We start from the raw sequence: 27,472 nt of genomic DNA, 5'->3' as shown, positions 1-27,472 counted from the left end.
CCTAGAGACTGGGATAAACTAAAGAACTTTACGGAGCTTGGGAAAGGGTGATTAATAGACATATACTTCCTAAGGAAACCTTCAGATTAAACTTTAAAGATGCATAAATCCTGAATATTTGTAATTGAACAACACAACGGTTCTAGAAGAACTAGCACTCAATCGCACAGATCATCCCCCTCTCCCAAATTTGGTAGGGTCCGACCTGTCCTTTTTGCCGCGCCTCATTTGCGCCATTCCGCTTCCGGCGTCTGGCTCACTTCCGCCATGGCCTCCTTGGAAGGGAGCCGTAGTCCTCCCAGGTCTCGGCGGGAGCTGGAGATGCGCAGTACAGGACAGGACAAATATTCGGTGCTTTTACCCACCTACAACGAGCGCGAGAACCTGCCACTGATCGTGTGGTTGCTGGTGAAAAGCTTCTCCGAGAGGTAGCGCACCAGGTCTCCCTCCGCGAGGAATGAGATGAGCTGGCCTCCCCGGCCCGGGTGTCGGCAGCTGGCTGCGCGAGTCGGCCCTGTCAGCCGCCTTTGGCTCACGCAGGAAGGCTCGGGGAGAGGGCCATCCTGCGAGGGAAGCAGAGGCAGATGTTTGTTGGGTTTTCTTCGTGTCCTGGGTTCTTATTCCTGTCTTTGGGCTTTGTGAGACACTCGTTTATCTTTATTATGGACTACTCCCGTCCCCCGTTTTTTTGTAGAAGGGTTGGCCACTCTTTTACTTGGAAGCGAGGCTGAAAGCGTGACCCCAGTCCTCCCTCTAGGTGATCAGGATCTGCGGCAAGGGCCGAGAGAGTCCAAGCGAGAGCGCTCACCCTCCATTCCGGTGCCGAGTGCTTATGTAAGCATGAGGTTTGGTCTGTGTGAGTTAGGGAGCTGTTGCTGGGCACGATAACCTTTCTGGAAAGGAGAGAGCAGAAGAGCATCTTCGCTGATCACTGGTGGATGTTTGGTGTGATTGTTAGAACCAGGATGGAGGGGGTGGAGTTGGAATTTGGAAGTGTTATATGCAGTGTTTATTTAAAACTGCAGAAAATCTTGGAGTCAGTACGAAGTAGCTTGTTCTACGATGGCACAAATGGGATCATGATGTGAAATCTTTGGAGACTTTTTTTTTTTTCTCCATATTAACGTATGTATATAGCAAATTACTTTGGAAGTTAGGTAACATTCCGTATGTCTCTTATTTAATCAGGTCATGGCAATGAACGGATTATTTCCAGAGGTTTTTGGTTGTTTTTGGTTTTTTTTGGCTTTTGCTTTGCAAATGAGAACAAGGACTTTGTTCACACCATATTTTTCAACTAAATTTAGAAAAGTGGTTGACACATAATGGTGCTCCTTTATTGTATCAATTTCGGCAGCAGACACACTCGTACTTGTGTACTGGGAATAAATTCTTCAAGGTAGGATTTCTGCGTCGACAGAGAGGTGCTTAAAATGGACAGTTATTGCCAGATTACTCTAAAGAAAAAAGATTATACCAGTTTAGGATTCTCCATTCTTCAGAGTGCCTGTTTTCCCATCAACCAGTCTGCTTGAGCATTATTAAATTTAACATTGTTGGAAGTGCTAATTTGTGAAAACCGTTGCTGTCTTGATTGTATTTCCTTGCTGCCTTCACATGCCTTGCCCCTCAGAGTTTTAAAATTTATATTTTTTCCGCTTAATTTTTAAATTTTGATTTCTATAAGCTCTAAATTAATTAACCATCATTCAACCGATCTCTTTCAGGGCTTGTATTCTAATTTTGCAAAGTTTTTTTGCTGTTTTCTTTAATTTTTTTTACGTTGTACAATTTATCTTTCCTTTTAATGGTTTGTGAAAATCTTTTAAGACCAAAATGAGGTTTAATAAAGGAAACAAAACGATTTGCTTTTCAGATGCAATCAAATTACCTGAAGTCAGCCCAGCTTGATTCCTTTAAGCTTCCTCTCCCGTAAATGGAGTAGCTAGCTGCTTTGAAGTGGTAGGGGACAGTAATTTGCTTTTAACGACCCCATTTTGTTTATGGAATTTTTCTTTCAGCACGTCTACTAAAATCACCCTACATGTTTTGGCGTGTAAAGGTACCAGTGCTCAAATTTAAGGCACAGTGGGAAGCCAGAGTCATTGTATCTACTCTTGGAGAATAGATACACAGGGTTTTGCTTTCTTGTCTTCGGAGTTGCTGGGTCTGACTTGTTAAAGCCTTTACCAGTGGAATATGTTTTCTGCTTGATTTTCTTGCATATGTTTCTTAGAGCAGGACCAAGAGAAGACAGATTGTTATTTTGTAGGTATAAAATTTTAATAAGAATGTCTTTAAAAGCGAGGGAGTGGGGAGTAGCCACATGTACACCCATGCAGTATTTATCCACCAAGTATTGTGTTGCCTTGTTTTTAGACTAGAAACTACCACCTGAAGTTAAGGGGAAGTAACATGTTGATTCTGAAGCACAGCGGAATTTTTTGTAATGCTACTCTACTTTTGTTTTTTTAAGCTGATAATGTGAGGTCATAGGCACAACTGTTTGAAATCGTTTAGGATTGTGTCACCATTCTAAAATGGGTTTTTTAAAAGGTGAAATTAAATCAGATTTATACTTGATTATTCGATTTGGATTAAATTAGAAGAATAATCACTCAAAATTACTCAGTTTGGTTTGAGTTACCATGTAAAGTACTTTTGAAATACTTTACGTAACTAAGATTTGGTATTAAGGTACACAATTCTCTTTCCAAAGTAGGTAATAAAATTTCATGTGATACATATGTCACAACATGATTTTCTTTTGAACTAAAAAGTATGTTCTCTGTGTAAGAAGGACATTAGCATTGTTTCAGGAACATACTGGGTTTGGAGGCAAAGTACTAAAATGTTAGACATTTATTTCATTTGATAATTGAAGTTTTCTTTAATGATTAATATAGCAATAAATCTCCACTTATATTTTTAAGGAAGTAGTGCTTTTAAAATTACTTTTAAATTTGAGAACGTTGTCATCAATCATTAATACAAATTTAATTTTTTTTTAGTGGAATCAACTATGAAATTATAATCATAGATGATGGAAGCCCAGATGGAACAAGGGATGTTGCTGAACAGTTGGAGAAGATCTATGGGTCAGACAGAATTGTAAGTTACAGGAACACTTTTCTATCATGAATTGTGATTATGTAGGGGAAAGATGAGAAATAAACAATGCTTAAATTCAGTCCGTTTGTTTAGAAACTGAAAAGATAAAGAGGAACTTAACACATGTGAGATTTAAATGTATTTTCATTGTCCTTAAAATTTTACTTATCTTTGGTATGTTGGGTCAATGGTCATTTTACAGCAGAGAGTGAGCTTTTGGATGAACTCTGTTTATGACTAATTCTGCAGGTCAGTTTTCCTGAAGGGCAAAAATTAAAGCATGATACTGAATTGACAAGGAATATTACAGAATTGGGTTGTAATTGGTAGTGTGTCTGTCTTAATCTTTCTTGCTCCCTTTTGGTAAGTATTCTCATACTTTCAGTAGAGAATACTGCTCGAATTTAAGAGCATGTAGGTAGAAAAAGTTATTGTTTTCTTGTGAAACATAATGACTTCTCAGAGTACTTGGCATTTTTAGTCTGTAGAGTTAGCCTTGTGGAAATAGATTGACTTTCTTAGTCCTAAACTTTAGATTTTCCTACTGTACCTAGAAATTTGTTATTCTACAATAGAAATAACGTAGGCAAATATAGTTTATAATGGCTTCATAAGTTTTATTTTTGGTCACTGATTTGGATTTATAAATGTTTATACTTGTGAGCACTTTTATAATTTATGTTCATAAATTATTGCAGACCAGAGTTTTTCAGTCTTGGCACTGTTGACATGTGGACAGATTAATTCTTTCCTGTGGGGGTTGTCCTGTGCATTGTAGTACGTTCAGCACCATATCTGGACTCTCCTCACCAGATGCCATTAGAAACCCTCCTCTCCACTTGGCAACTGCAGATGTTTGGATATTGTCAGATACTTCCTTTGGGGGAAATATTATCCTTTGCCCCCAGTAGAGAACCACTGGTATAAAGAAGTGTCTTTGAGAACCTTTATTGTTATTTGCTTCAAGAAATTGTAAATTAATCATCATTTAAAGAGAACAGTCACCTGGTCTAATATTCTTGATAAGTCTTAGTAATAGAAATACTTTCCACAACTCATATTTACTTAGAGATGACTATCAGTTGCATGAGGTCTTGATGGCAAGAATTTAAAAGAATTATATTATTCATGTACATGGTAAATCTATAAATTATTTCAGTCTGTCTCACAGATGTGTAACTCATGTCTGTCACACCTAGAGTCTTCTCTGAAAATTTCCTAATGGATAGGAATACAGAAGGAAGTAAAAAGTTAACAAATTTTCAGGCTTCTAGCAGAGACTTTCAGTAGTGCTAGGTTTGAATCTTTGGCCAATAGTTCCCCAGCTTTTCTTTTAGAAGCCCAGGGTGAAGGCCACTGATGAGCAACACTCTGAGTTATGTGCGGCCATTTAATCTGAGACCATCAATATTTTGAATACTTCTGTCATAAAACTTCAGCCTTAGGATGTGATTGATTGATTTTAGGGAATGGTTAATAAACTGACCTTTCAAATTTTGAAACATCATTGTCTTCAAAGACATTTTTCTTATCAACCCAATAAAATTGAAAATGAGAAAAAAGTTTGCATTCACTGTTAAGATTTCCGTCTGCTACCAGATAAAATTCCTTATTCATTTATTACTTTATGTCATTTAAATAAGTTAAACTAGAAAATGACTTAAAAGACAGTATTTGAAATCCTAATCCTGAAGGCAATGGTATTAAAAAAAAAAGTATTAATCCATGCTAGGGGTGACACTTGCTTTTAGTGATATATGTCTGTTTAGTTGGGAAGATGAAGGATTATTGAAACCATGTTAGAATACCTCAGATAAAGAATTCAGCACAGATCCTCTGTCAGCCTTTCAAACTGGCTGAAATGAATCTTTCAGTAAAGAAGCCGAAGAAGATATTTTAAAAATTATGTAGGTGGCGCAACTGAAGCAAGAGGTTAGGTCATTTTCCAAGGTTACACAGCTAGGTAAGACCATAGAGAAATTGGGGGCACTTACTCTGAAGTGTTCACAGAGGTCGGAAACTGTGAAGGACCTTAACTGTTCTGTGTTGAACGCTTCTATTTATTTATTTTTTTAAACGGAGTTTCATCATATTGGTCAGGCTGGTCTCGAAGTCCTGGCATCAGGTGATCTGCTTGCCTCAGCCTCCCAAAATGCTGGGATTACAGGTGTGAGCCACCGTGCCTGGCTTGAATGCTTCTCTTATGTTTGGTTTATGTAGTTTGTTTCATCTCCCAACTTGAGTTCAAATAAAGGCATCTATATTTTGCCATTATTTTCTTCCAGCTTCATTGAGGTATAATTGACAAAGTTATATATATTTAAAGTATACATTGCGATGGTTTAATACACACATGCATTGTGAAATGAATACCACATTTGGGGAATGAGCATGTCCATCATGTCACACAGTTACCCTTGAGAGCGAGCTGACAGTGGTGAGGACAGTTAAGATTTGCTGTCTGCGTATTTCAAGTATATGCTATGATACTATTAACTATAGTCACCATGCTGTATATTAGATTCTCAGAACTTTATCTTATATTTTGTCATTATTTTATAGTTTAATATTTTAAAAACTTGTTCTGATAATAAAATAAAATGTAATATGTGTTTATTATTCTTAAAACATCAAATATAAGGTAAAAAGTTTTGGGCCGAGCATGGTGGCTCGTGCCTGTAATTCCAGCACTTTGGGAGGTCGAGGAGTGAGGAGTTCGAGACCAGCCTGGCCAATGGTGAAACCCCATCTCTAAAAAAAATAATAAAATAAAAAGGTTTGACTACTTAAAAATATTAAACTTCTGTGCTCGCTTGGAACGCTACAGAGAAGATTAGCATGGCCCCTGCACAAGGATGACATGCAAATTTGTGAAGCATTCTGTATTTTTTATAAAAATTATTTTTTTAAAAATTCAACTTCTGTCTATTCCTAAATGCCAAAATATTTCTAACAAGATCAGTACCCCAACCAGATAATTAATAAGACCAGAACTAGAAATGGCCAGTAAACAAGAAAAAAATACTGAGCCTCGCTGATAAGTGAAGATTTACAAAATAGGACAGTATATACTAGCCTTATTAGCTGAAGATTTAATTTTCTCCTTTCTTTTTAACCAGTATTTCTGAGAGTTATTATAGAACAAGTCCACTCAAATGCTGTTGATCCTAGTATAAATTGATACTGTTTTTCTGAAGTGTCATCTGGCAGTAATCTCATGACCCTCAAAAATACTTACACCTTTGTAATAAGTATAAAGTAGTTTATAAAACTGTATATATATTATAATCTCAATTCTGTTTTTTTCAGTAACTTTTTGCAAGATTGTCTATGATAAATAGTTTTACAAAGGTTTTCGTCAAATTCTAGTTTCACATGAAGTATTTTATAAGCAGTTGTGGTAACCATACTTCAAAGAGTATATATGCCTGGCATTCTTGCAAGCACTTTATATGAATCTATTTCCTTGTTCCTCATGAAAGCCATGTGAGATAGGGGGCTCTGTCTTGCCTCTTTATATTCTCAAGGCCATATGGCAAATGAGTAGTGGCCAGGATTCAAACCCAGACATTGTGGTTCCAGAGTTCATCTTCCTATCTGCAATGCTATCCTGCCTCACACAGAAAGGGGCCATCAGATTGATGTGGAGAGGCAGAAAAGGATCGGGGAAGGTGGACAGGTGGAATTAAGAGTTTGAAAGTAAAGCATACCAAATAGAAACAGTGTGAATTTCCTACATAAGAAATAAACAAGCACATTCTTGTAAAATATAAATATTACCAGTAAACCCAAAGTTGCCTTTGATGAACATTTTCTTTCTTTCTTTTTTTGTTGGAGTCTTGCTCTGTCGCCCAGGCTGGAGTGCAGTGGAGCAATCTCAGCTTACTGTAAACTCAGCGTCCTGGGTTCAAGCAGTTCTCCTGCCTCAGCCTCCTGAGTAGCTGGGATTACAGACCTGCACCACCATGCTAGCTATTTTTAGTGTTTTTAGTAGAGACAGTCTTTCATCATGTTGGTCAGGCTGGCCTTGAACTCCTGACTTGAGGTGATCTGCCCACCTCAGCTTCCCAAAGTGCTGGGATTACGGGCATGAGCCACTGTGCCTGGCCTGATGAACATTTTCTAATAGGTATCCCATTCCCTTGCCCAGGGGAGACCCAGGTCAACAGTTTGATGTGGTTTTTTTTTGTGTGTGCATATGTGTGTGTTTATTTGTAGAACTAGGTAGTGTGGTGGTCTTGTTTTTTAAAACATAACTGTCATCTTCCTATATCATCATTACTTCTATTTGAAGATCTTTTGTCATCACCTTATTTCTCTTAATTGCTCCATAGTATTGTAATATTTTATATAAACCTTTGAGCATTCTGAAAATTTTAAGTATTGTAGTCTCTCTTGTCCATGGTTTTGCTTTCCATGGTTTGTTACCTGCAGTCTGAAAAGAGGTAGGTACGGTACAGAAGATATTTTGCGTTAGACCAAGTTCACATAACTTTTATTAAAATATATTATTGTTATTGTTTTATTTTATTATTAGGTATTCTTAATCTCTTATTGTGCCTAATTTATAAATTAAACTGTAATAGGTATGTATATATAAGAAAAAGTATATATGAGGTTTGGTACTTTTGGAGATTTCAGGCATCCCTTAGAGGTCTTAAAAAGTAGTGGGTGTGCAACTATAAAAAAGTTTTGTTTGTTTTTTGAGTTTCACTCTGTCACCCAGGCTGGAGTGCTGTGGCGCGATCTTGGCTCATTGCAACCTCTACTTCCCAGGTTCAAGTGATTGTCCTACCTCAGCCTTCTGAATAGATGGGATTACAGGAGTGCGCCACTATGCCTGGCTGATTTTGTATTTTTGGTAGAGACAGGGTCTCACCACGGTGGCCAAGCTGGTCTCTAACTCATGACCTCAAATGATTTACCTGCCTCGGCCTCCCAAACTGCTGGGATTACGTAAAGGAGTGAGCCACTGCATCTAGTGAAAGTTACCTTTTTTTAAAAGAAAGATTTTCTACCTGAAACAGTTATAGAAAATCTCAGATGAGCTTTTTAAGATTTGCTTTTTCAGGGCAGATAACAGATGGGGTCAGTATTTTGTCAGAAACTATTCATATAAAATCTAGCTGTGATCTGGTAGATCCTGTTTGATTTTTTTCAGTGACTTGAAATTATCATAGATGCTTATTTGAATGTCTTTTCTCCCTGTAAACTCTTACCAGACAGCAGTGTATTTTATCCATCTTTATGCAAGATGTACTTTGCTATAGATGTAAATTGTGACTTAAAAAATTTTAAATGTGGGATAGTGGAGTAATAGTGTAGAGGACTTTTTTTTTTTTTTTTTTTTTTTTTTTTAGCAGTTAGAGTTAAATTATTAGCTTAAAATAGCCTAAGATTTGTCACTGTAAGATGGTTTTTGTAAGTCTCATGGTAATGATAGAGGAAAAGTCTAAAGTAGATTCACAAAAGATAAAATGTAAGGAATCAAAGGTAACACTAGAGAAAATAACTTAATCATAACCATAAAGGAAAGAGGAAACAGAAGCAAAAGAGCTACAAAACAACTAGAAGCAATTAACAAAATGGTCGTAGTAAGTTCTTACATGTCAGTGATTACCATGGATATAAAGGGATTAAATTATCTAAAGACCTAGAGTGACTGAGTGGATTTTTCTAAAGAGATCCAACTATATGCTGCCTACCAAAGACTTGACTGGTAAGGACACACATAGACTGAAAGTGAAGGGATGGAAGAAGACATTCTATGCCAATAGAAACCTGTAACAGATTGCACGTAGTGAGAAAAAAAATTCGTCCTGCTATAATTGAATTGAAAATGCTTTGTTGAGAGATTTGCAGTCAGAGGCAACCTGTTTCTATACCTGCACGTAAAGACGGGAGCAGACAGACAAGACGCTCACTAATGAGTCGACCCGAATCCTGTACCTCAGAACCGTAAGGCAGAGTGAGAACTGTGGCGTTCGGCTTTTTCAGTGTCCAGCTGAGAGGAAAAGGCTAAACAATAAAGTCAAGGTCCAACTATTAAGCAAAAAGGTTTAGAAGGACTAGACTAAGTAATTGACGAGTAGTAAGAAAAGAGAAAGAATTTAACCTTTTTATCAGGCATATGACATGTCCTTAGACCAGTAGAGGTCAAGCAAGCATAAGGTCAAGGTAAGTTGGTAGAGGAAGAGTGACATTAGTGTTCAAAACCCAAGGGAATTGAGAGAACAAACATCAGATTTCCCAACAAGGTATGAAGTAGTGAGTTAAGTCCTACGTTTTTCTAGGAAGGAATCAATAGGTTTAAAAGGAAAACCACATAATAGATGTAAGGACATATTTAAAATAGAGTCAATGTCACCAGGAAAAAAAAAAGTTTAAAATTTTGATTGTAGGGTTGGGTTAAAGAATGTTGTTTTTCCTTAGAAGCTGTGTTAAACTATTTGGTTTGTTACCAAATGCTTTTTTTTTTTTCTTTTGGCAAAAAAAATATTAGGCATACTCTGCTTTAAGTTCTAATAAGTGCTACTATATTTCTATTAAAGTGAGTATGCACTTTTGAATAAAGTAAGATTTAACATAATAAGATTTTTGTTTCTTTGTGTAAAATGCTATTTCTTATTCCTACAGCTTCTAAGACCACGAGAGAAAAAGTTGGGACTAGGTAAGTAGTGGCACTTCTAATCGCTCATACCTGCTATTTGCCTGGTGAGATGATCCAGTGTGTGTTTTCGCAGTTTGGAATAGGGCCAAAATACAGTAACACCCTGTAGTAGTTTTTAATGATCTTAATGACTTTTAAATGGTATAACTTGGGATACCTGCATAAGTCAAGGCCCACTCAGGAAAACAGAAACCACTGTAAGTCTTTTCAGTGCAGGGAATATAATACGGAGTCTCTGGTTACACCAGTGAAGGAATTCCTGAGAAACCAAATGAAACAGTGAGGCTAAAACAAGATTAGTAATAGCTGGAGGTCACTGCCACTCCTAGGGATGGAGCAACAGTGGGAAAAGATGTTTTTAGAGCCCAAGAACCTGGACTGCCCAGAGGGAGCTAGAATGATGGGTTGGGGGCTGCCTGGCAGGAGCTAGAACTGTGAGAAATTCCCAGTCAGAGGTGGGAGGGAAAGTAAAATAGGGAGGACGTGGACTAGACTTGGACTTTTCCCTTCTCTTCTCCCACCTGTCTTCACCTGTCCGTCCCAAAGGTGTTTAGCAGCTAGTTGACAAGATAATCTGGAAAATGTAGTTCACTACAGTATAGCACAGAGTAGGGAAGGGCCAGAGAATGGGTCTGAGGGCAAACATCTTGGACCAGCACGCTGCAAACCTAGGAACATTCTTTAAGTTACAAGTTTAAAAAGCGATTTTTTATTTAAGGCCTGGTGCAGTGGCTCACACCTGTTATCTCAGCACTTTGGGAGGCTGAGGCGGGTGGATCACAAGGTCAAGAGATCGAGACCATCCTGGCCAACATGGTGAAACCCCATCTCTACTAAAAATACAAAACTTAGTTGGGCATGGTGGTGTATGACTGTAATCCTAGCTACTTGGGAGGCTGAGGCAGGAGAATCGCTTGAACCCGAGAGGTGGAGGTTGCAGTGGGCCGAGATCATGCCATTGTACTCCAGCCTGGTGACAGAGTGAGACTCCGTCTCAAAAAAAAAGTTATTATTTATTTTTAAAGAGATTTCCCAGCTTTTAAACATACAGCATTATTGAAAAGCTCATATGAGCTCGGTAATTCTGAGATGAAACTCTGCCTTTAATTCTGCTGTTGGTCACAGTTGCCGTGTTGAATATGCATGGAGACAGCACAGTTCTTAACTGGAGTCTGTTATCCTGAAGACCATCAATTCCCAAGCATCATCAGATGTTCTCAGCATCTAAACCCAGAAGATTCTTTGGGATTGAAAAAAAAAATCTGAAAACTGCCATAAAACCAAAAAGTGTAGTGTACATATTCACTTCTTTTTTTCTTTTCTTTTTCTTTTTTCTTTGAGACAGAGTCTTGCTCTGATGCCCAGGCTAGAGTGCAGTGGCACAATCTTGGCTCACTGCAACCTCTGCCTCCTGGGTTCAAGTGATTCTTGTGAGTTGGTCTTCTGAGTAGCTGGAATTACAGGTGTGTACCACCATGCCTAGCTAATTTTTTTTTTTTTTAAAGATGGGGTTTCACCATGTTGATCAGGCTGGTCTTGAACTCCCAACCTCAGGTGATCCGCCCGCCTTGGCCTCCAAAGTGTTTGGATTACAGGCATAAGCCACTACACCTGGCCTAATTTTTTGTATTTTTAGTAGAGATGAGGTTTCACCATGTTGGGCCAGGCTGGTCTTGAACTCCTGAGCTCAAGTGATTCCCCCGCCTCAGCCTCCCAAAGTGCTGGGATTACACACATGAGCCACCACACCTGGCCAATATTCACTACTTAGCAAAATAAGTTAGAATAGCTCAGCCTTGCTCATAAGACACTTGTGAGGGGTCTGGGCTAGAGAATGCAGGAATCCCCAAGTCCTGCTCCTGGCCAGTTAGCCTACCCTACCAAGTCCCTGTGGGACTTTGAGGCATGGAGCTGGCTAAGTAATTGTCAGCTAGGCCTTTGGCCCTAAATACTGGAGGAGGGGTCTAGCATACCAGTGTAAAAGACACTCAGTGTGTAGTTTTTGCGGAAATGGACTTAGTGCTAGAAAAAGCAGAAGCAGGAAGCCTTGTTAGGTAGCCATCTGAGCATCAGAAGGTGGAGAAGAAAAAGGGAATTGAGATGTTTTGGATAGAGAATCAATAGGACTTAATTATAGTTTAGAAGTTAGGTTAAAGGCAGGAAATCAAGAATCATCTCTAGACCTGTGGATGGAGCAGTTGGATAGTTGGTGCTGACTTATGAATGTGGAGCTCTAAGAAGAGGTCTAACCTCTTCAGTGTCTTAGGGGGACTCGAAGGAAACTCCAGATGGGTTTTTTAAAGCATGAGAATGTGTAATCGTTATGTAACCTCAGACTTTTGAACTTATAAACTCTTTTCTTTGCTAAACTGAAATAGAGGTATGATCTCTCCTGTTAAATTGACATCTGAATGGAGGTGTGTGGCCAGCTACCGTCTTGATTATATATGTAATATAGGTGAACCTATGTACTTAAGGTGAAAAATACCAATTAATTAATACCACTTTTAGGGGACTAATGTGTGCTTTTCAGCTGCTAAACAGTTTCCTCCATGTTCAAATGTATATGTAAAGATTTCTGTTGGTTTTCTTGAATGGATATATTTTCATTTTTAGGAACTGCATATATTCATGGAATGAAACATGCCACAGGAAACTACATAATTATTATGGATGCTGATCTCTCACACCATGTAAGTGGTAAATTTCTTTTATTAGCTATTTATGATAGCCTTAGCCTATTTTACTGACTTGCTGTTTATTCTTTCCAAATTTCAGCCAAAATTTATTCCTGAATTCATTAGGTAGGTACTATTTCTAATATTTGAGAGAAATATTACTGAAATAATTTATCTTACTGGCTTTGGGCATATTTTCATTTTTTAATTAATCAAAAATACGCTGTTTTTTTCTGTAAAAAATACAACAAAAGCTTGGGAGGTCAAGGCAGGAGCGTTTCTTGAAGTCAGCAGTTTGAGACCAACGTGGGCAACTAAAGAAGGCCTTGTCGCTGTAGAAAAAACTGGCACGTGCCTGTAGTCCTGGCTACTCGGGAGTCTCAGGTGGGAGGATCAGTTGAGCCCAGGACTTCAAGGCTGCAGTGAGCTATGGTCATGCCACTGCACTCTAGTCTTGGTGACCCTGAGACACAGCGAAACCCTGTCTTTAAAATATTTATCTATATAGATAGTAGACACACATGCAACACACATTTCAGAGACTAAATGATGTATTTTAGGAGTCCTGAGGAGCAAATCAACAGGTACTTCCTTTGTTATCTGAATTCCTCAGACCACAGAAAAAGATGGAAGATGGCTTCTCTGATAAATGGAATGAAGCCTTGAGTTACTAGAGTAAAACACCATGAACAAATAGAGTTTATTCCAGGAAGGCCAAAATGGCTCATTATTGGTAATCACGCAATATAATTCATTTATCATGTTAACAAAGAAAGTAGCGTGATTAAGCCTGTCGATGCTAAAGGAGATATTTACTACCATTTTCTAGTTAAAACTTAAGAATAGAAGGAAATGTCTTTAAGCATTATAAAAATAACCCAGTCCTAATATAAATATCACATCAATAGTGAAGTGCTGAGTCATTTCTGATAAATTAAGATAGGCATGCTAACCATGATTAAACAGGGAAATGTTAATACACAGTAAGACAAGACTGTAGTTAAGTATTGATAAAGTATACATAATTATATTTATTTGCAGGCAATACTACATTTATTTGCAAATACATTTATTTGCACAATTTATTGGCAGGCAATAAAATTACATTCTTAGAAAGCTCGAAAGAGCACCAAAGTTCTGTGATTTTGGAAGCTATTCTGAGTTTAAGCTAGATACACAAAAATAGAGTCAGATTATTATCCCTCCAGTTTAGAATAGTTCCAGAGTTCCCACCAGCATCTAGGAAAACTCCAGGCTCCTTCCTTTGTCCCTCAAGCCCCTATGTGTTGGCTCCTGCCTCCCTTTCGGACCGCTGCCTTGCACCCCTTCCTTTTTGCTTTCCATGCCATAAGCATGCTTCTGAGCTCACAGAGTTGTTTTCCTTTGCTTGAAATTCTGTTTCCATGCTCCTTGATGACCATCTGCTGCTCCTCCTTCAATCTCTGCATAAAGTCACCTTAGACCTTTTTTGCTTATATCTCTAGTACAAAAAAGCCTCTTTAACCTGATAAAGAAATGGAACCAGTAGAGTAGAAAATGGGCAAAAAGCCAGGCGTGGTGGTGCATGCCTGTAGTCCCAGCTACTCGGAGGCTAAGGCTGGAGGATCGCTTGAGTCCAGGAGTTCTGGGCTGTAGTGTGCTATGCTGATCAGGTGTCCATACTCAGTTCAGCATCAATATGGTGATCTCCTGGGAGCGGGGGACCACCATGTTGCCTAAGGAGGGTTGAACTGGCCCAGGTTGGAAATGGAACAGGTCAAAACTCCCATGCTGAGCAGTAGTGGGATCTCGTGCCTATGAATAGCCACTGTACTCCAGCCTGGGCAACACAGCAGACCCCATCTTAAAAAATAATAATAATTTAAAAAAGGAAAAATGGGCAAAAAGCTACAAGCAGACCAACTATAGCAGAAATCCAAATGGCTAATGAACAAAAGAAGGCGTTCTTCCTGGAATGTAGTCAAGGAAATAAATGCAAATTAAAATAACTGTGTTGCCATTTTTTTATCCATTAGTTTATCAAAATCAAAAACTTAGAGCAGTAATATCCAGTGCCAATACGGTTGTAAAAAATGGACACACAAATATTGCTGAAGGAAGTATAAGTTGCTATAACCTTTTTGGAAAATATGTGTTCGAATTTGGAAAAATATGTGTTAGAATTAAATATGCATTAGAATTAAAAATACTCAGGCTTCGTTTGGGCAATTCCAGTATATTCCATTTTGGGGTATCTAAGCAGTGTCATATGCATTTGTAAGAATGTTTATTGTAGCACTATTTGTTGTGGTTGAGAGGGTGAGGCATCATGGAAAAACCACAGAAGTGTGTGAGTTGAAAAGTCATGGAGTATTTTTGCAATTATTAAAAAGAATGGACAAGAGCTCTCTTGACCTGTAGAGGTGTCTGTGATTCCATGATTTGCATTTTTTTTATTTGCTTAGAGATGGATTCTCGCTTTGTTACCCAGGCTGGAGTGCAGTGGTTCAGTCTCACTCCAATCTTCTCGGTTCAAGCAATTCTTGTGCCTCAGACTTCAGAGTAGCTGGGATTACAGACACTTGCCACCACGCCTGGCTAATTTTTATATTTTTAGCAAAGTCAGGGTTTCACCATGTTGGCCAGGCTAGTCTCAAACTCCTGACCTCAAGTGATCCACCTGCGTCAGCCTCCCAGAGTGCTGGGATTACAGGTATGAGCCACCTCATCTGACCCCATGATTTGTATTGTTAACTGACAAAAACAAGTCACAAAATATACTTTTTTGCATTCCAATTTTGTAAATGCAACCAAAAATCCTTGGGATGTATGTGTGTGTTTATCTTTCTATAGGCAAAGAAAAGTTTGGTGGGACATCGGGCTGTTTTTAGTATTACTTGCTTCAGTGAAGGCAAGAACAGAATGGAAAGTATTAGGAAAATTAATTTTTTTTATTTATTTATTTTTAAGACGGGGTTTCACCATATTGGTCAGGCTGGTCGGTCTCGAACTCCTGACCGCAGGTGATCCGCCCGCCTCAGCCTCCCACAGTGTTGGGATTACAGGTGTGAGCCACCGTGCCTGGCTGGAAAATTAATTTTAATTTTAGAGACAAGGTCACCCAGGCTGGAGTACAGTGGCACAATCACAGATCATTGCAACCTCAACCTCCCTGGATCAAGCGATCCTCGCATTGCAGTTTCTAAAATAGCTGAAACTAAAGGCATGCGTCACCATGCCTGACAATTTTTTTTTTTTTTTCCTTTTGAGATGGAGTCTCACTCTGTTGCCCAGGCTGGAGTGCAGTGGTGGGATCTTGGTTCACTATAACCTCCACCTCCCAGGTTCCAGCAATTCTCTGCTTCAGCCTCCCAAGTAGCTAGGATTACAGGCGCCCACCACCATGCCCAGCTAATTTTTGTGTTTTTAGTAGAGATGGTGTTTAACCTTTGGTAGAAATGGTTTCATTCAGCTGGTCTTGAACTCCTGACCTCATGATCTACCCACCTCGACCTCCCAAAGTGCTGGGATTACAAGCATGAGCCATCCTGCCCAACTTGTGCCAGCATCTCTTAAAAGTTTTGTTTGTGTAGCTCATGAAAATGGCTGTTGAAAGTGCAATGACTTTCTAATAGACAGCTAATTTATTCTACAGGAAGCAAAAGGAGGGTAATTTTGATATTGTCTCTGGAACTCGCTACAAAGGAAATGGAGGTGTATATGGCTGGGATTTGAAAAGAAAAATAATCAGGTAGGTACATGTGTTATGACTTCTTTGTTAGTATAACTACTGGAAATATCTTCACAGCAAATATTAACTACCATGCTGCCTGGGATTTGTGGGATCAGGTTACAACTTCCAGTAGATATTCCCAGATAGTTTCTTAGAGTTTTTCTTGTGATTAAAACCTGGATGTTTTTTATTAAGGAAAAATCAGCATAAACCTTTGGACCTTTGGTAGAAGTGGTTTCATTCAGCAAAAGTTACTATACTGGACCTTCGATTTTAATTTACGTAACCAGTTCCATACTTTTAGACTCAATATGTAGAGTGTCACCCCCATAATTATAGTGTTATTTTAATAAAAATTGATTGCAGACAGACCTGAGTTAAAATCCTGTTTGTGTCATTTAATTGTGTTACCGTGCATGTTTTACCTTTTTTTAAATTTAAGACAGAGTCTCATTCCGTTGCCCAGACTGGAGTGCAACGGCACAGTCTCAGCTCACTGCAACCTTTGCCTCCCGGGCTCAAGTGATTCTCCTGTCTCAGCCTCCTAAGTAGCTAGGACTACGGACATACGCCACCCTGCCTAGCTAATTTTTGTATTTTTTGTAGAGATGGGGTTTCACCACCTTGCCCAGGTTGCTCTCGAACTCCTGAGCTCAGGTGAGCCACCTGCCTCCGTTTCCCAGGTAGCTGGAACTACAGGCATGCACTACCACGCCCAGCTTTTATATATAAAAAAAATATATATATATATATATATATATATATATATAGAGAGAGAGAGAGAGAGAGAGAGAGAGAGAGAGAGAGAGAGTGTGTGAGTGTGTGTAGTGATGGAGTTTTGCCATGTTGCCCAGGCTGGTCACTCCTGGGCTCAAATGATCCACCCATCTCGACCTCCCAAAGTGCTGGGATTGCAGGTATGAGCCACTGCTTCTAGCCAGATCACCTTTCATTGACTAAAAATTTCTCTTTTGGTCTAGATAAATAACATTTTTGTGAAATTAATGTTACATTTATGAAATGAGCATAGCATTTTACTACTCTGTTCTTTGATGTGTTGCTTTTGTATATAAATTATATTTTATAAAGAAAATCTGATTGTTTTGTTTGGCAGCCGTGGGGCCAATTTTTTAACTCAGATTTTGCTGAGACCAGGAGCATCTGATTTAACAGGAAGTTTCAGGTACAGTGAAAATTTACACTATTTATATATAACTTATTGGCTAGCTAGCTTTCTTTACAATGGATATTTTTAAGAGATACTTTACATTTCCACCTTGTTTTTATTCTGGGATACTAAAAAGGCAGTCTAAATTCCTAGAAGTTGTGAATGAAGCCTAAACATCTTAAGGAGACATACTGTGCTTTTCTTTTAAAAAGTTGAGGCCAGGTGCGGTGGCTCACGTCTGTAATCCCATCACTTTGGGAGGCCAAAGTGGGTGGATCACCTGAGGACGGGAGTTTGAGACCAGTCTGACCAACATGGAGAAATCCCATCTCTACTAAAAACACAAAAATTAGCCGGGCATGGTAGTGCCTACCTGTAATCCCAGCTAGTTGGGAGGCTGAGGTAGAAGAATCGCTTGAACCCGGGAGGCGGAGGTTGCGGCAAGCTGAGATGCCATTGCACTCCAGCCTGGGCAACACAAGCGAAACTTCATCTCAAAAAAAAAAAAAAAAAAAGTTTAAGGCAGGGGTTTTGTGTGCTTGTTAATGTTAGTATTAAGGCTCAACCGCTCTTTGAAACATTGCTGTTACTGATAAATCTGTTCCAGAGAACAGCACATATTTCAGTAATTTTCTGCATTTCATATGAATACTTAAAGCATTGTCCACAGAAAAGGTTAAACTCTTTTAATATTTATGTAGAGCTCTCTCAGTTACCTTGTTCCCCATATGTTTAAGAAATGTTTTTTGTTGTTTAATTTTGTCAAAGCTTTTGTCCCTCAGAGTTTTGTGTGTCTGTTTCTGGGTGTATGGGGTGGCATTCTAGATTTGCTGTAGTAGATGTGAGCTGCTTTGTGTGACTGACCACAGCAAATGACAAAACTTGCCAGACTTTTTTTTTTTTTTTTGGACTCTGGAACTATAAAATGCCCCTGCATCTACTTCAGTGGCCTCAAGCCCCCCATAGATTACTTAATAATTTATATTAGTTGATACTTATTTTTTCCTTTGCTCACTGCAGGAAAATCTACATTTTTAGATGTGATAATACACACACACACACACACACACACACACACACGGAGCTGGCTGTTGACAGTCAAATAAAAAGAAAAATGAAGCCTCTAGAACTAAAACACAAATAGACTGGAGAGCTGAACTTGGGGATGAAAGACAGGGGAGGATATACCCTAAGGCAAGAGGCATTTGTGATCTAATTAAGATCTCTCTGGTTGTGTGTTGGTGGTAGCTGGTGGATGGGCAGTGGCTTGCATCTGTAATCGCAGCACTTTGGGAGGCCGAGGCATGTGGTTCAGTTGAGGTCAGGAGTTTAAGACCAGCCTGGACAACATGGTGAAACCCCATCTCTACTAAAAATAAAAAACTTAGCCTGGTGTGGTGGCATGTGCTTGTAGTCCCAGCTACTTCAGAGGCTGAGGCAGGAGAATCGCTTGAGATCTGGAGGCAGAGGTTGCAGTGAGCCAAGATTGCGCCACTGCACTCCAGCCTGGTGACAGAGCAAGACTCTCTGTCAAAAAAAAAGATCTCTGATTGCCATGTGGCAACAATGCAAAGAATAGTGGCACTCACAAAATCTCTGTACAGAGGGAAGAGCCATTGTGTATTTCACAGGCCACAGTTTTGATGGGTTTGAATAAAAACCCACGGTAACTGGTTGTGGAGGTAAGAGGCTGTGAAGGAAAGCACAGCAGGGAGAGGAATGGGGTGAGGGTGTTTTGCTGCATCAGAACTGTACAAAGATTAATGGAGGGGATGGGGTTCTGGATTTGATGTATTTGAGAGCAGTGATTAGCTGTGTTCTGTACAAGTGACAGAGTGGCCAGACAGACAAAAGTGAGCCTGTTAAGTGCATAATTTTTAAATAGTTAAATCTCATTGTCTTCTCATAAGAGTGGTGGCTTCTTAAATACATCATTAAAGTTCGGTTGCCATTAGACAAAACTCATTTTTTCATTAAATCCCTAGATTTAGGAAGCAGGTGCTTTTTACAAAATAAGAAAAGGAATCTTACAAGGTCTATAATATAAGCCATTTAATAGCATAGATCACCTTGATCCTAATCCTATTCATAGAATTATATGGCTTCATGTAACATTTTACTCTTTTTTTGAGATGGAATCTCCCTCTGTTGTCCATGCTGGAGTGCAGTGGCACGATCTCAGCTCACTCCAACCTCCATCTCCCAGGTTCAAGCGATTCTCCTGCCTCAGCCTCCTGAGTAGCTAGGGATTACAGATACACAACACCATGCCCGGCTAATTTTTGTAGTTATAGTAGAGACAGGGTTTCATCATGTTGGTCAGGCCGGTCTCAAACCCTTGACCTCAGATGATCTGCCCGCCTTGGTCTCCCAAAGTGCTGGGATTACAGCTATTAGCCACTGTGCCTGGCATAACATTTTACTTTACCAGCTACAATCTTAAAAGATATCATGGGGATGGGGAAGAGGGAGGTGGCAGTGAAAATAAATATCTTTAAAAATGATTCTTAACGAGAATAAAGCAACTCGTAAAGTCAGGAAATATTTTGTAGTCTAATCCCAATTTTAAAAGTAATGCTAGCCGGGCGCGGTGGCTCAAGCCTGTAATCCCAGCACTTTGGGAGGCTGAGGCGGGTGGATCACGAGGTCGAGAGATCGAGACCATCCTGGTCAACATGGTGAAACCCCGTCTCTACTAAAGATACAAAAAAATTAGCTGGGCATGGTGGCATGAGCCTGTAATCCCAGCTACTCAGGAGGCTGAGGCAGGAGAATTGCCTGAGCCCAGGAGGCGGAGGTTGCGGTGAGCCGAGATCGCGCCATTGCACTCCAGCCTGGGTAACAAGAGCGAAACTCCGTCTCAAAAAAAAAAAAAAAAAAGTAATGCTGGCTGGATATGGTGGCTTACACCTGTAATCCCAGCACTTTGGGAGGCCAAGGATGGAGGGTTGCTTGAGCCCAGGAGTTCAAGACCCCAGCTCTGGCAACATAGTGAGACTCTATCTTTACAAAAACTAAAAAAATAAATTAGCCGGGCATGGTGGCAGGTGGCTGTAGACCCAGCTACTTGGGAGGCTACAGTAGCAGGAGGATCTTTTGAGCCTGGAAAATGAGGCTGTAGTGAGCCATGGGTTTGCCACTATACTCTAGGCAACACAGTGAGATCCTGTCTCTCAAAATACAAATACATAAATAAAGGTAATGCAAAAGCATTGGCCCATTGTAGTTCTTCCCACCCCATAATCCCAGTGCTCCCTTCCCTACCTAACAGCATCTGACATATTATATATGTTTATTTAGTTTTTAAAAAGTTCACTCTATACAGCAAAACATTAAAAAGTATCTGAAACCTGATATGTTGGTCAATAAATGTTTGTTACTGAATAAATATTAATACCATCAAGATTATCCTCTCTTCATATTTATTCCAAATTTATTCCTCTGAATCCTTAAGGAGACTGTGTGGATAAAGGAGTGCACACACTAAGCTCCGTTGGGGTTCTTCTTTTTTTTTTTTTTGAGACGGAGTTTCACTCTTGTTACCCAGGCTGGAGTGCAATGGCGCGATCTCGGCTCACCTCCACCTCCTGGGTTCAGGCAATTCTCCTGCCTCAGCCTCCTGAGTAGCTGGGATTACAGGCACGTGCCACCATGCCCAGCTAATTTTTTTGTATTTTTTTGTATTTTTAGTAGAGACGGGGTTTCACCATGTTGACCAGGATGGTCTCGATCACTTGACTTCGTGATCCACCCGCCTCGGCCTCCCAAAGTGCTGGGATTACAGGCTTGAGCCACCGCGCCCAGTCGTTGGGGTTCTTCTAAGGGCTGTGTTGTCCTATACTCACTTCACAGTCAAAAGATACTGTCACCTTAGAATTCTGAGGGGAAAAAATGTGGATTCAAGGTGAAACCCTGAGGCACAGTAGGTCCAGATGGCCTTAACTTTGAAAAGAACAAAGTTTCACCAAACTATCTCCTAGTTTTCTCCCCTCTCCCCACAAAAAAAGGTAGAAATTGCTGCCTCCCTACTGAGACACTGATCTTTTTTTAAAAAAAAAAAAAAAAAAAAAAAGTTAGTGTCTGTGACTCTGAAAATAGGGAGCTCCCTGCTATTTAGTTACGGAAGAAAGTGCTTGGGTTTACCCACTGGACAGCCCAACTCCACTGTCTCACCTTGTAAATCTGGTATTTGGCCTGCAGTCCATCTCAAGTTAGGCTGCACATTCACTTGCTGTTAAGTAAGTGTCTAACTGACCTCAGTTGGTGATAGGTGAATCCCACCAGGATTTTTTCTATCCTTTGATGCAGGTGTCCCCAAACTACGGCCCCTTAGGCCGCATTCAGCCCCCTGAGGCCATTTTCCGGCCCCCCGCCGCACTTCAGGAAGGGGCACCTCTTTCATTAGTGGTCAGTGAGAGGAGCACAGTATGTGGCAGCCCTCCAACGGTCTGAGGGACAGTGAACTGGCCCCCTGTGTAAAAAGTTTGGGGACGCCTGCTGTGATGTCTAGTTCCTGTTTTAACCTAGCTTCCCAAGCTCATCCTAGAGGGACTTAGTTTATCCTAGGGAATTTATAAAGAAAATCATGAGAAATCAAAACTTACCATAAACATTTATTGGGAAATGACTGTTAATTATGAGGTTCTTTTTTGTTTTCTTTTATATATTGTTGCTTCATCATCATTTGTCCACTCTGTTGTTTCAATGTTTAGAACAGTTTCTTTCAACTTTAAATTTTAAGGAAATCTTAAATAATGGATGCTTCTGCATCAAATGATGTGTTTTACTATATTTCAGTAATTTCTGATAGTATGATGGGAAAATAATTCTCTAAAAGATACTGAGAATTCATTTTCAAAATTATTCTAAGTTATTTAGCAAATATTTAATGGCCTTTCTTGCTTAGGACAAATGTATCATAATCATCAACTTTGTGAGCTTTTCTGCTTACCAATGGCCAGTGGAAGTTTTAGGCTTTATACATACCAGTGAACTCTTTGAAAGGTCAAGATACATGTAGGCAAGTTTATTTATTCAGAAGTTGATATATATATATATATTTTCTGATTTCTTACAGATTATACCGAAAAGAAGTTCTAGAGAAATTAATAGAAAAATGTGTTTCTAAAGGCTATGTCTTCCAGATGGAGATGATTGTTCGGGCAAGACAGTTGAATTATACTATTGGCGAGGTATGCAACTGATGCTAAATAGTATGTCATGTTCCTGGTAAAGGAGTGGTAAAGTTTACACTTTTTGTAATAAAAAGTTTTAACTTTCATAACTGCTAAATTGTGGAGGTCTTCTGAATGTTTAGAATGTTCATGCACAAAGGGTAAAAATTCACATTACCACATTTGAACAATAAGATTTAAAACATTAACAGTTAGCATTCTCTTTTAAATAATGGAAAGTTCCTGGTACTTTCTCACTCTTAGCCTTCCTTCTAACTGGTCAGCATTATGGACTGAATCTCTCTGCTTTTCCTTTTGCCACAGCCAGTGTCCACCATACTTTAAAATGAATGATGAATCCCATATGTCCATTTCCTGTAAGTGAAGACCAGGAATTATAGAGTCAAGGGAGTGGTGATCTGTAATACTTAGGGCTAGATAGTGAGCTGTTAGGGTAGGGAAGACTGTCCTCATTTGCTAGTAAAACTCTTATTCATAGCAAGAAAATAGCTAACGTGAAATGTCACTTCTCCCGTGGAAGTTGCAAGATGTTTTACTTAATGCTAAGCTGTTATAGCTAAATTTGACAAACAACTGAAAAATCTAAGCAAAAGGCCATTTTACTTTTGGAGTATAATTTTTCTTTGAAATGCAAACTGAAACTTGAGTAAACCAAGGTAATACCTAGGATCAATGCTTTTTAAACAGTTGTAGATTGGTTCATATGACCTATCTTTAGATGATGCATTTAATTTTAAAGACTTGGAGGTACACATAGTTGCTTTAAGAATCCCCTAATTTTATACCTACTTTAAGGACTTCTGTTGTAGGACTAGTCCTATTTCTGTTGTGTTGGTAATATGGTATACCTGCTAAGCTACCTAATTTTTTTTGAAGACTGACTTCAATGTATTTTTTTTTTTTTTAACTAGGTTCCAATATCATTTGTGGATCGTGTTTATGGTGAATCCAAGTTGGGAGGAAATGAAATAGTATCTTTCTTGAGAGGATTACTGACACTTTTTGCTACTACATAAAAGAAAGATAATTATTTATACTTATGTTCATTTCAATTTAAACATGAAAGAAGCCTGGTTACTGATTTTGATAAAATGTACTCTTAAAGTATAAACCATAAGGTAAGGTAAACTTCACACATCTTTTTATGAAGAACTTCTATTTTATATTTCAGATTAAGTAATTTTAAAGTTGCTGGCCTAATGAGCAATGCTCTCAATTTTCATTTACATTTTGCTGTATTAAGACCTATAAATAAATATATATGGTTTTTTTGCATAATGTATTGCTGCTTTCATTAGAGTATGTGAATGTAGAATTTTTTACATGGAGAATAATTTGAAATATTCTTTAAAAATACTGGAATCATAAATCTTTATACCTAATAGATGTCAGAAGTAAGATAATGTTAACTGATGAAATGTTTATGGCTATATCATGGCTGTATCTGTATGATCTGTAAAAGAAATACACACCTCTGCCCTTTCCTTAAAAACGCATCTCAAATTTCTTAAACTAGAAAGTACATTCAGAGCAGACTTTTAGAATTAAATTCTTTTCAGCTGTTGAATTGATGAAGCATTTCATCTACCAAAGCAAGTCTATTTAAAATGCATGTTGTGAATTGAGAAACGATTTGGCAGCAGGTGACTACACAGCCATATTTTTCTCTTTTGAGCAATAACCTCCATCAGTAGGAAAAGTATCAATGGCACTGAGGCAGAAACCGCTGCTACAAGTGATTCTTAGACATCTCACTGAAGTATGTAACAATTGATTTCTCTCTCTCTCTCTTTTTTTTTTAAGATGGAGTCCTACTCTGTCTCCCAGGCTAGAGTGCAGTGGCGCGATCTCGGCTTACTGCAACCTCCGCCTCTTGGGTTCAAGTGATTCTCCTGCCTCAGCCTCCCAAGTAGCTGGGATTACAGTCATACACCACCACGCCCTGCTAACTTTTTTTCTTTTTTCCTTTTTCTTTTTTTTTTAAGTAGAGACGGGGTTTCACCATGTTGGCCAGGATCACCTCGATGTCCTGACCTTGTGATCCAGCCACCTTGGCCTCCCAAAGTGCTGGGATTAGAGGTGTGAGCCACCAAGCCCAGTTCAACAATTTTTTTTCTCAAAAGAATTGTTTTCATATTATTTGAAGACCCTCAGCAAAGCTCACATCTCTACTAATATGAAAAATCTCTTCCTTAAGCACTTTTCTCCATTTAGAAAAGTGTTCTGCCAGTTAAAATATAGGCTAAGCTATCCAATAAAGCCAGGGCTAATATGTTTACTCTCTCTAAAGTAAGTATTTCAGAGGAGATTAGTTAATTTCTAACTGTAGCATAGGTTATGGATCATGTGGTATCTTTTAAAATTTGAGTAAGGGCATGCTTTGAGCAAATAAGTTTAAGTTGACTTTCTTTTGCAAATAAAAGAGGTGTCTCTAAATTATTTATTGAATAATATTCCTGATTACTACATTTTCCTGGCTTAATTTGGCTGCTGAGGAAATTGAGGCCAGGCACAGTGTGGCTCATGTCTATAATCCCAGCACTTTGGGAGTCCAAGGCAAGAGGACGGCTTGAGCACAGATGTTGGAGACCAGCCTGGGGAACACAGGGAGATTCTGTCTCTACAAAAAAATAAATTAGCTGGATGTGGTGGCACTCACCTGTGGTCCCAGCTACTTGGGAAGCTGAGGTGGGAGGTTCACTTGAGTCTTGAGAGGTCAAGGCTGCAGTGACCTGTGATCATTCCTGGACAACAGAGTGAGACCCTGTCTTTTTAAAAGAAAACAAAATTGAAAGTCTAATTTTTTATTTGCATTTCTCTCTGGCAGATTCTACCAGAAATGAATCCCAGACTGTAAAACCTGTGGTGTCATTTCAAACATTAAAACCTCCCACACTTCTGTAGTTGAACCCATAATACGCATTCCAATAAGGACCACTACTGTTTCCCTTTTGTCCAGAACTGACCAGCTGTCCAATGAGGGACCTGCCTTCCTTGGGGAAGAGATTTCTCATTAATAACAACAAGAAAATTCATTAGTCCTTGAGGTGCAATTAGTTTTAAGCTAAGATAATAGAAATGTAATATTCTCAGTTTTTTTGGAGTGATTAGAATTTATTCTTCTTAACCTAAACTCAAAGTTAAGTTCTCAGTGTCAAGTATGTGGAGCAGAAATTAAGAAACCACTTTAGAGAACCTAATATACAGTACTGCCTTCTCAGATCTCACTAGAGTAGATAATTTTTGCTCTTTAAATCTTTGCATTTGTTATTCCCACAATCATTACAACACTGTCACTCTTAGAATTTACAGTAGAGAGAGTATTTGAGTAGTGAAGACTCATAGCATTTGGAAGTCATTTAGAAAAGAATCTGGACTATTTAGATGCATTTTTGTAGTAAATCTGGTGCTCAAACACTGTAAAATTAAACATTTACATCTGAATCCAGCATCCTATTTTGCTTTGTAAATGAGGCCAAAGATGAAATCCAGATGTTTTTCCTTTGTATTTGTATTATCACTATATGGAATCTAAGTATATCTAAGGAAAACTAAACTTAAACTTACTTTGCTTGTTTCATATTAGTTTTTGTATGTTTTTTGCAGTATGTAATTAGATTATCTTTGGTTCTTTGAATCAAATGCTTTGCCCCAACCCCTTTTTCCACATTTTTCAGCTGTTTTCCTTTGAAATACTGACTTGGTTTTTAAAGATATTTTATCACAATTGCAGAAATGTGTTGTATGAAAGTTTTTTAAACAGGGCTAACTGAAGTCTTAGACGTTGAGCAGCTATGTGTAACCACAGTTTGTATTACTTGCAACGAAGTCAGATTATTTTCGGATGTTAAGTATGGCTTAAAAGTATGTTAACTTGAAATGTAAAGAAACAGCAAAAGACAGGTGTATTTACAAATCACGTATTAAGGAAACAGGCTTGGTTAATTCTTCACTATTGACATCTATTATTTGCCAGTACGTTTAACCAATGATACTTTAAATCATGATACTTTAACCAACCTAGTTTAAAAGGTTGGTTCAAAAATGTTGAGGAAATAATGTATTGGTTGAGTTTGACCTAAATTTACAACGTAACCATGTGCTGTCTTACACTACCCAGATTGAGGGCGCACCAAAAGTTATGTCCCTAGGACTACAAGGTGTGTTGTTTAAGGATCTTGCAGACAGCCAGTGCCCCCATTGGCAACATCACTTCTCATCCTGGAGTTTCACCAGTTGGGAGGCCTCAAGGCACCAAGATTCCCATTTTTAAAATTCAGATCAAAGAGAAGAGTCCATCACTGTGACTGGGAAGAATGTCAAGTCACAGGGTAACGGCGAACCTTAATAAAACTCGACCCCTCTGCACCGAATACCCCACCAGGAAGGGCTCAGGCAGCCTTGGGGTTGTGTCTCATCCCAAGTCGCTGTGTGAAGCACGAGGCCCTCACACCTCATTTAAGGGAGGAGGCGTCAGGGGCGACTGGCCAGGTGTTCCGGCGCCTTTCCACCACTTCTCAGGCGTGGAGGAAGCGCGGGCCTCTGAGCACGTGGAGCCGCCCCGGGCCGCCCTGCACACCCCTCCCGCCAGATGTAGTCCAGGCCCAGCTGGGCCCGCGCAGGGATCCCCAGCACGGCCACCTGACTGAGTGCTGGGCGTGCTGCGGCCCGCTGCTTCTGCCTCCGCCGCCGGCGCTGCGGCCAGAGGAAGGCGCCCGCCGAGCACACGGGCCCTGGGAGCGCACTGCGGCCATTATCCACGGCGCCTCCTAGTGGGTCAATGGTAAATCCGCCAGGTTCTCGCGAGAGCTACCCCCGTCAGTGGGGATTATATAATTTCCCTCAGGCGGGGGTGGGGGTTCTGAGAGCACCCTTCCTCAGGAAAAGTTAGGTGCAAGCACAGGTGGCAGTAGGAGGGGCTCCCCTGGGGGAAAGGGG

At 39.5% G+C, this 27,472-nt stretch overlaps 1 protein-coding gene and 1 pseudogene across 2 annotated transcripts; both read left to right on the top strand.

Annotated features, from left to right (window-relative positions):
• Positions 1 to 228: 228 nt before the first annotated feature.
• On the top strand, positions 229 to 26,486 carry DPM1 (dolichyl-phosphate mannosyltransferase subunit 1, catalytic). Of its 2 annotated transcripts, XM_003932573.4 has the most exons (9): positions 252 to 428; positions 3,012 to 3,111; positions 9,748 to 9,781; positions 12,398 to 12,474; positions 12,560 to 12,585; positions 16,094 to 16,189; positions 17,286 to 17,354; positions 22,417 to 22,531; positions 23,446 to 26,486. In XM_003932573.4, the coding sequence occupies exons 1-9, from the start codon at positions 268 to 270 to the stop codon at positions 23,548 to 23,550; spliced, it is 783 nt and encodes a 260-aa protein (XP_003932622.1). In that variant the 5' UTR covers positions 252 to 267; the 3' UTR covers positions 23,551 to 26,486. The 2 variants fall into 2 exon arrangements, with proteins under 2 accessions (XP_010341424.1, XP_003932622.1); XM_010343122.3 differs by lacking the exon at positions 17,286 to 17,354 and having other exon boundaries at positions 229 to 428.
• LOC120367962 (U6 spliceosomal RNA) lies at positions 5,901 to 6,001 on the top strand (annotated as a pseudogene).
• Positions 26,487 to 27,472: the final 986 nt, after the last annotated feature.

This window comes from Saimiri boliviensis, chromosome 9, assembly GCF_048565385.1.
Source record: "Saimiri boliviensis isolate mSaiBol1 chromosome 9, mSaiBol1.pri, whole genome shotgun sequence".
NCBI classification, from domain to species: domain Eukaryota; kingdom Metazoa; phylum Chordata; class Mammalia; order Primates; family Cebidae; genus Saimiri; species Saimiri boliviensis.
Note: the sequence above shows the minus strand (reverse complement) of the source record. Positions and strands in the feature narration are given on the sequence as shown.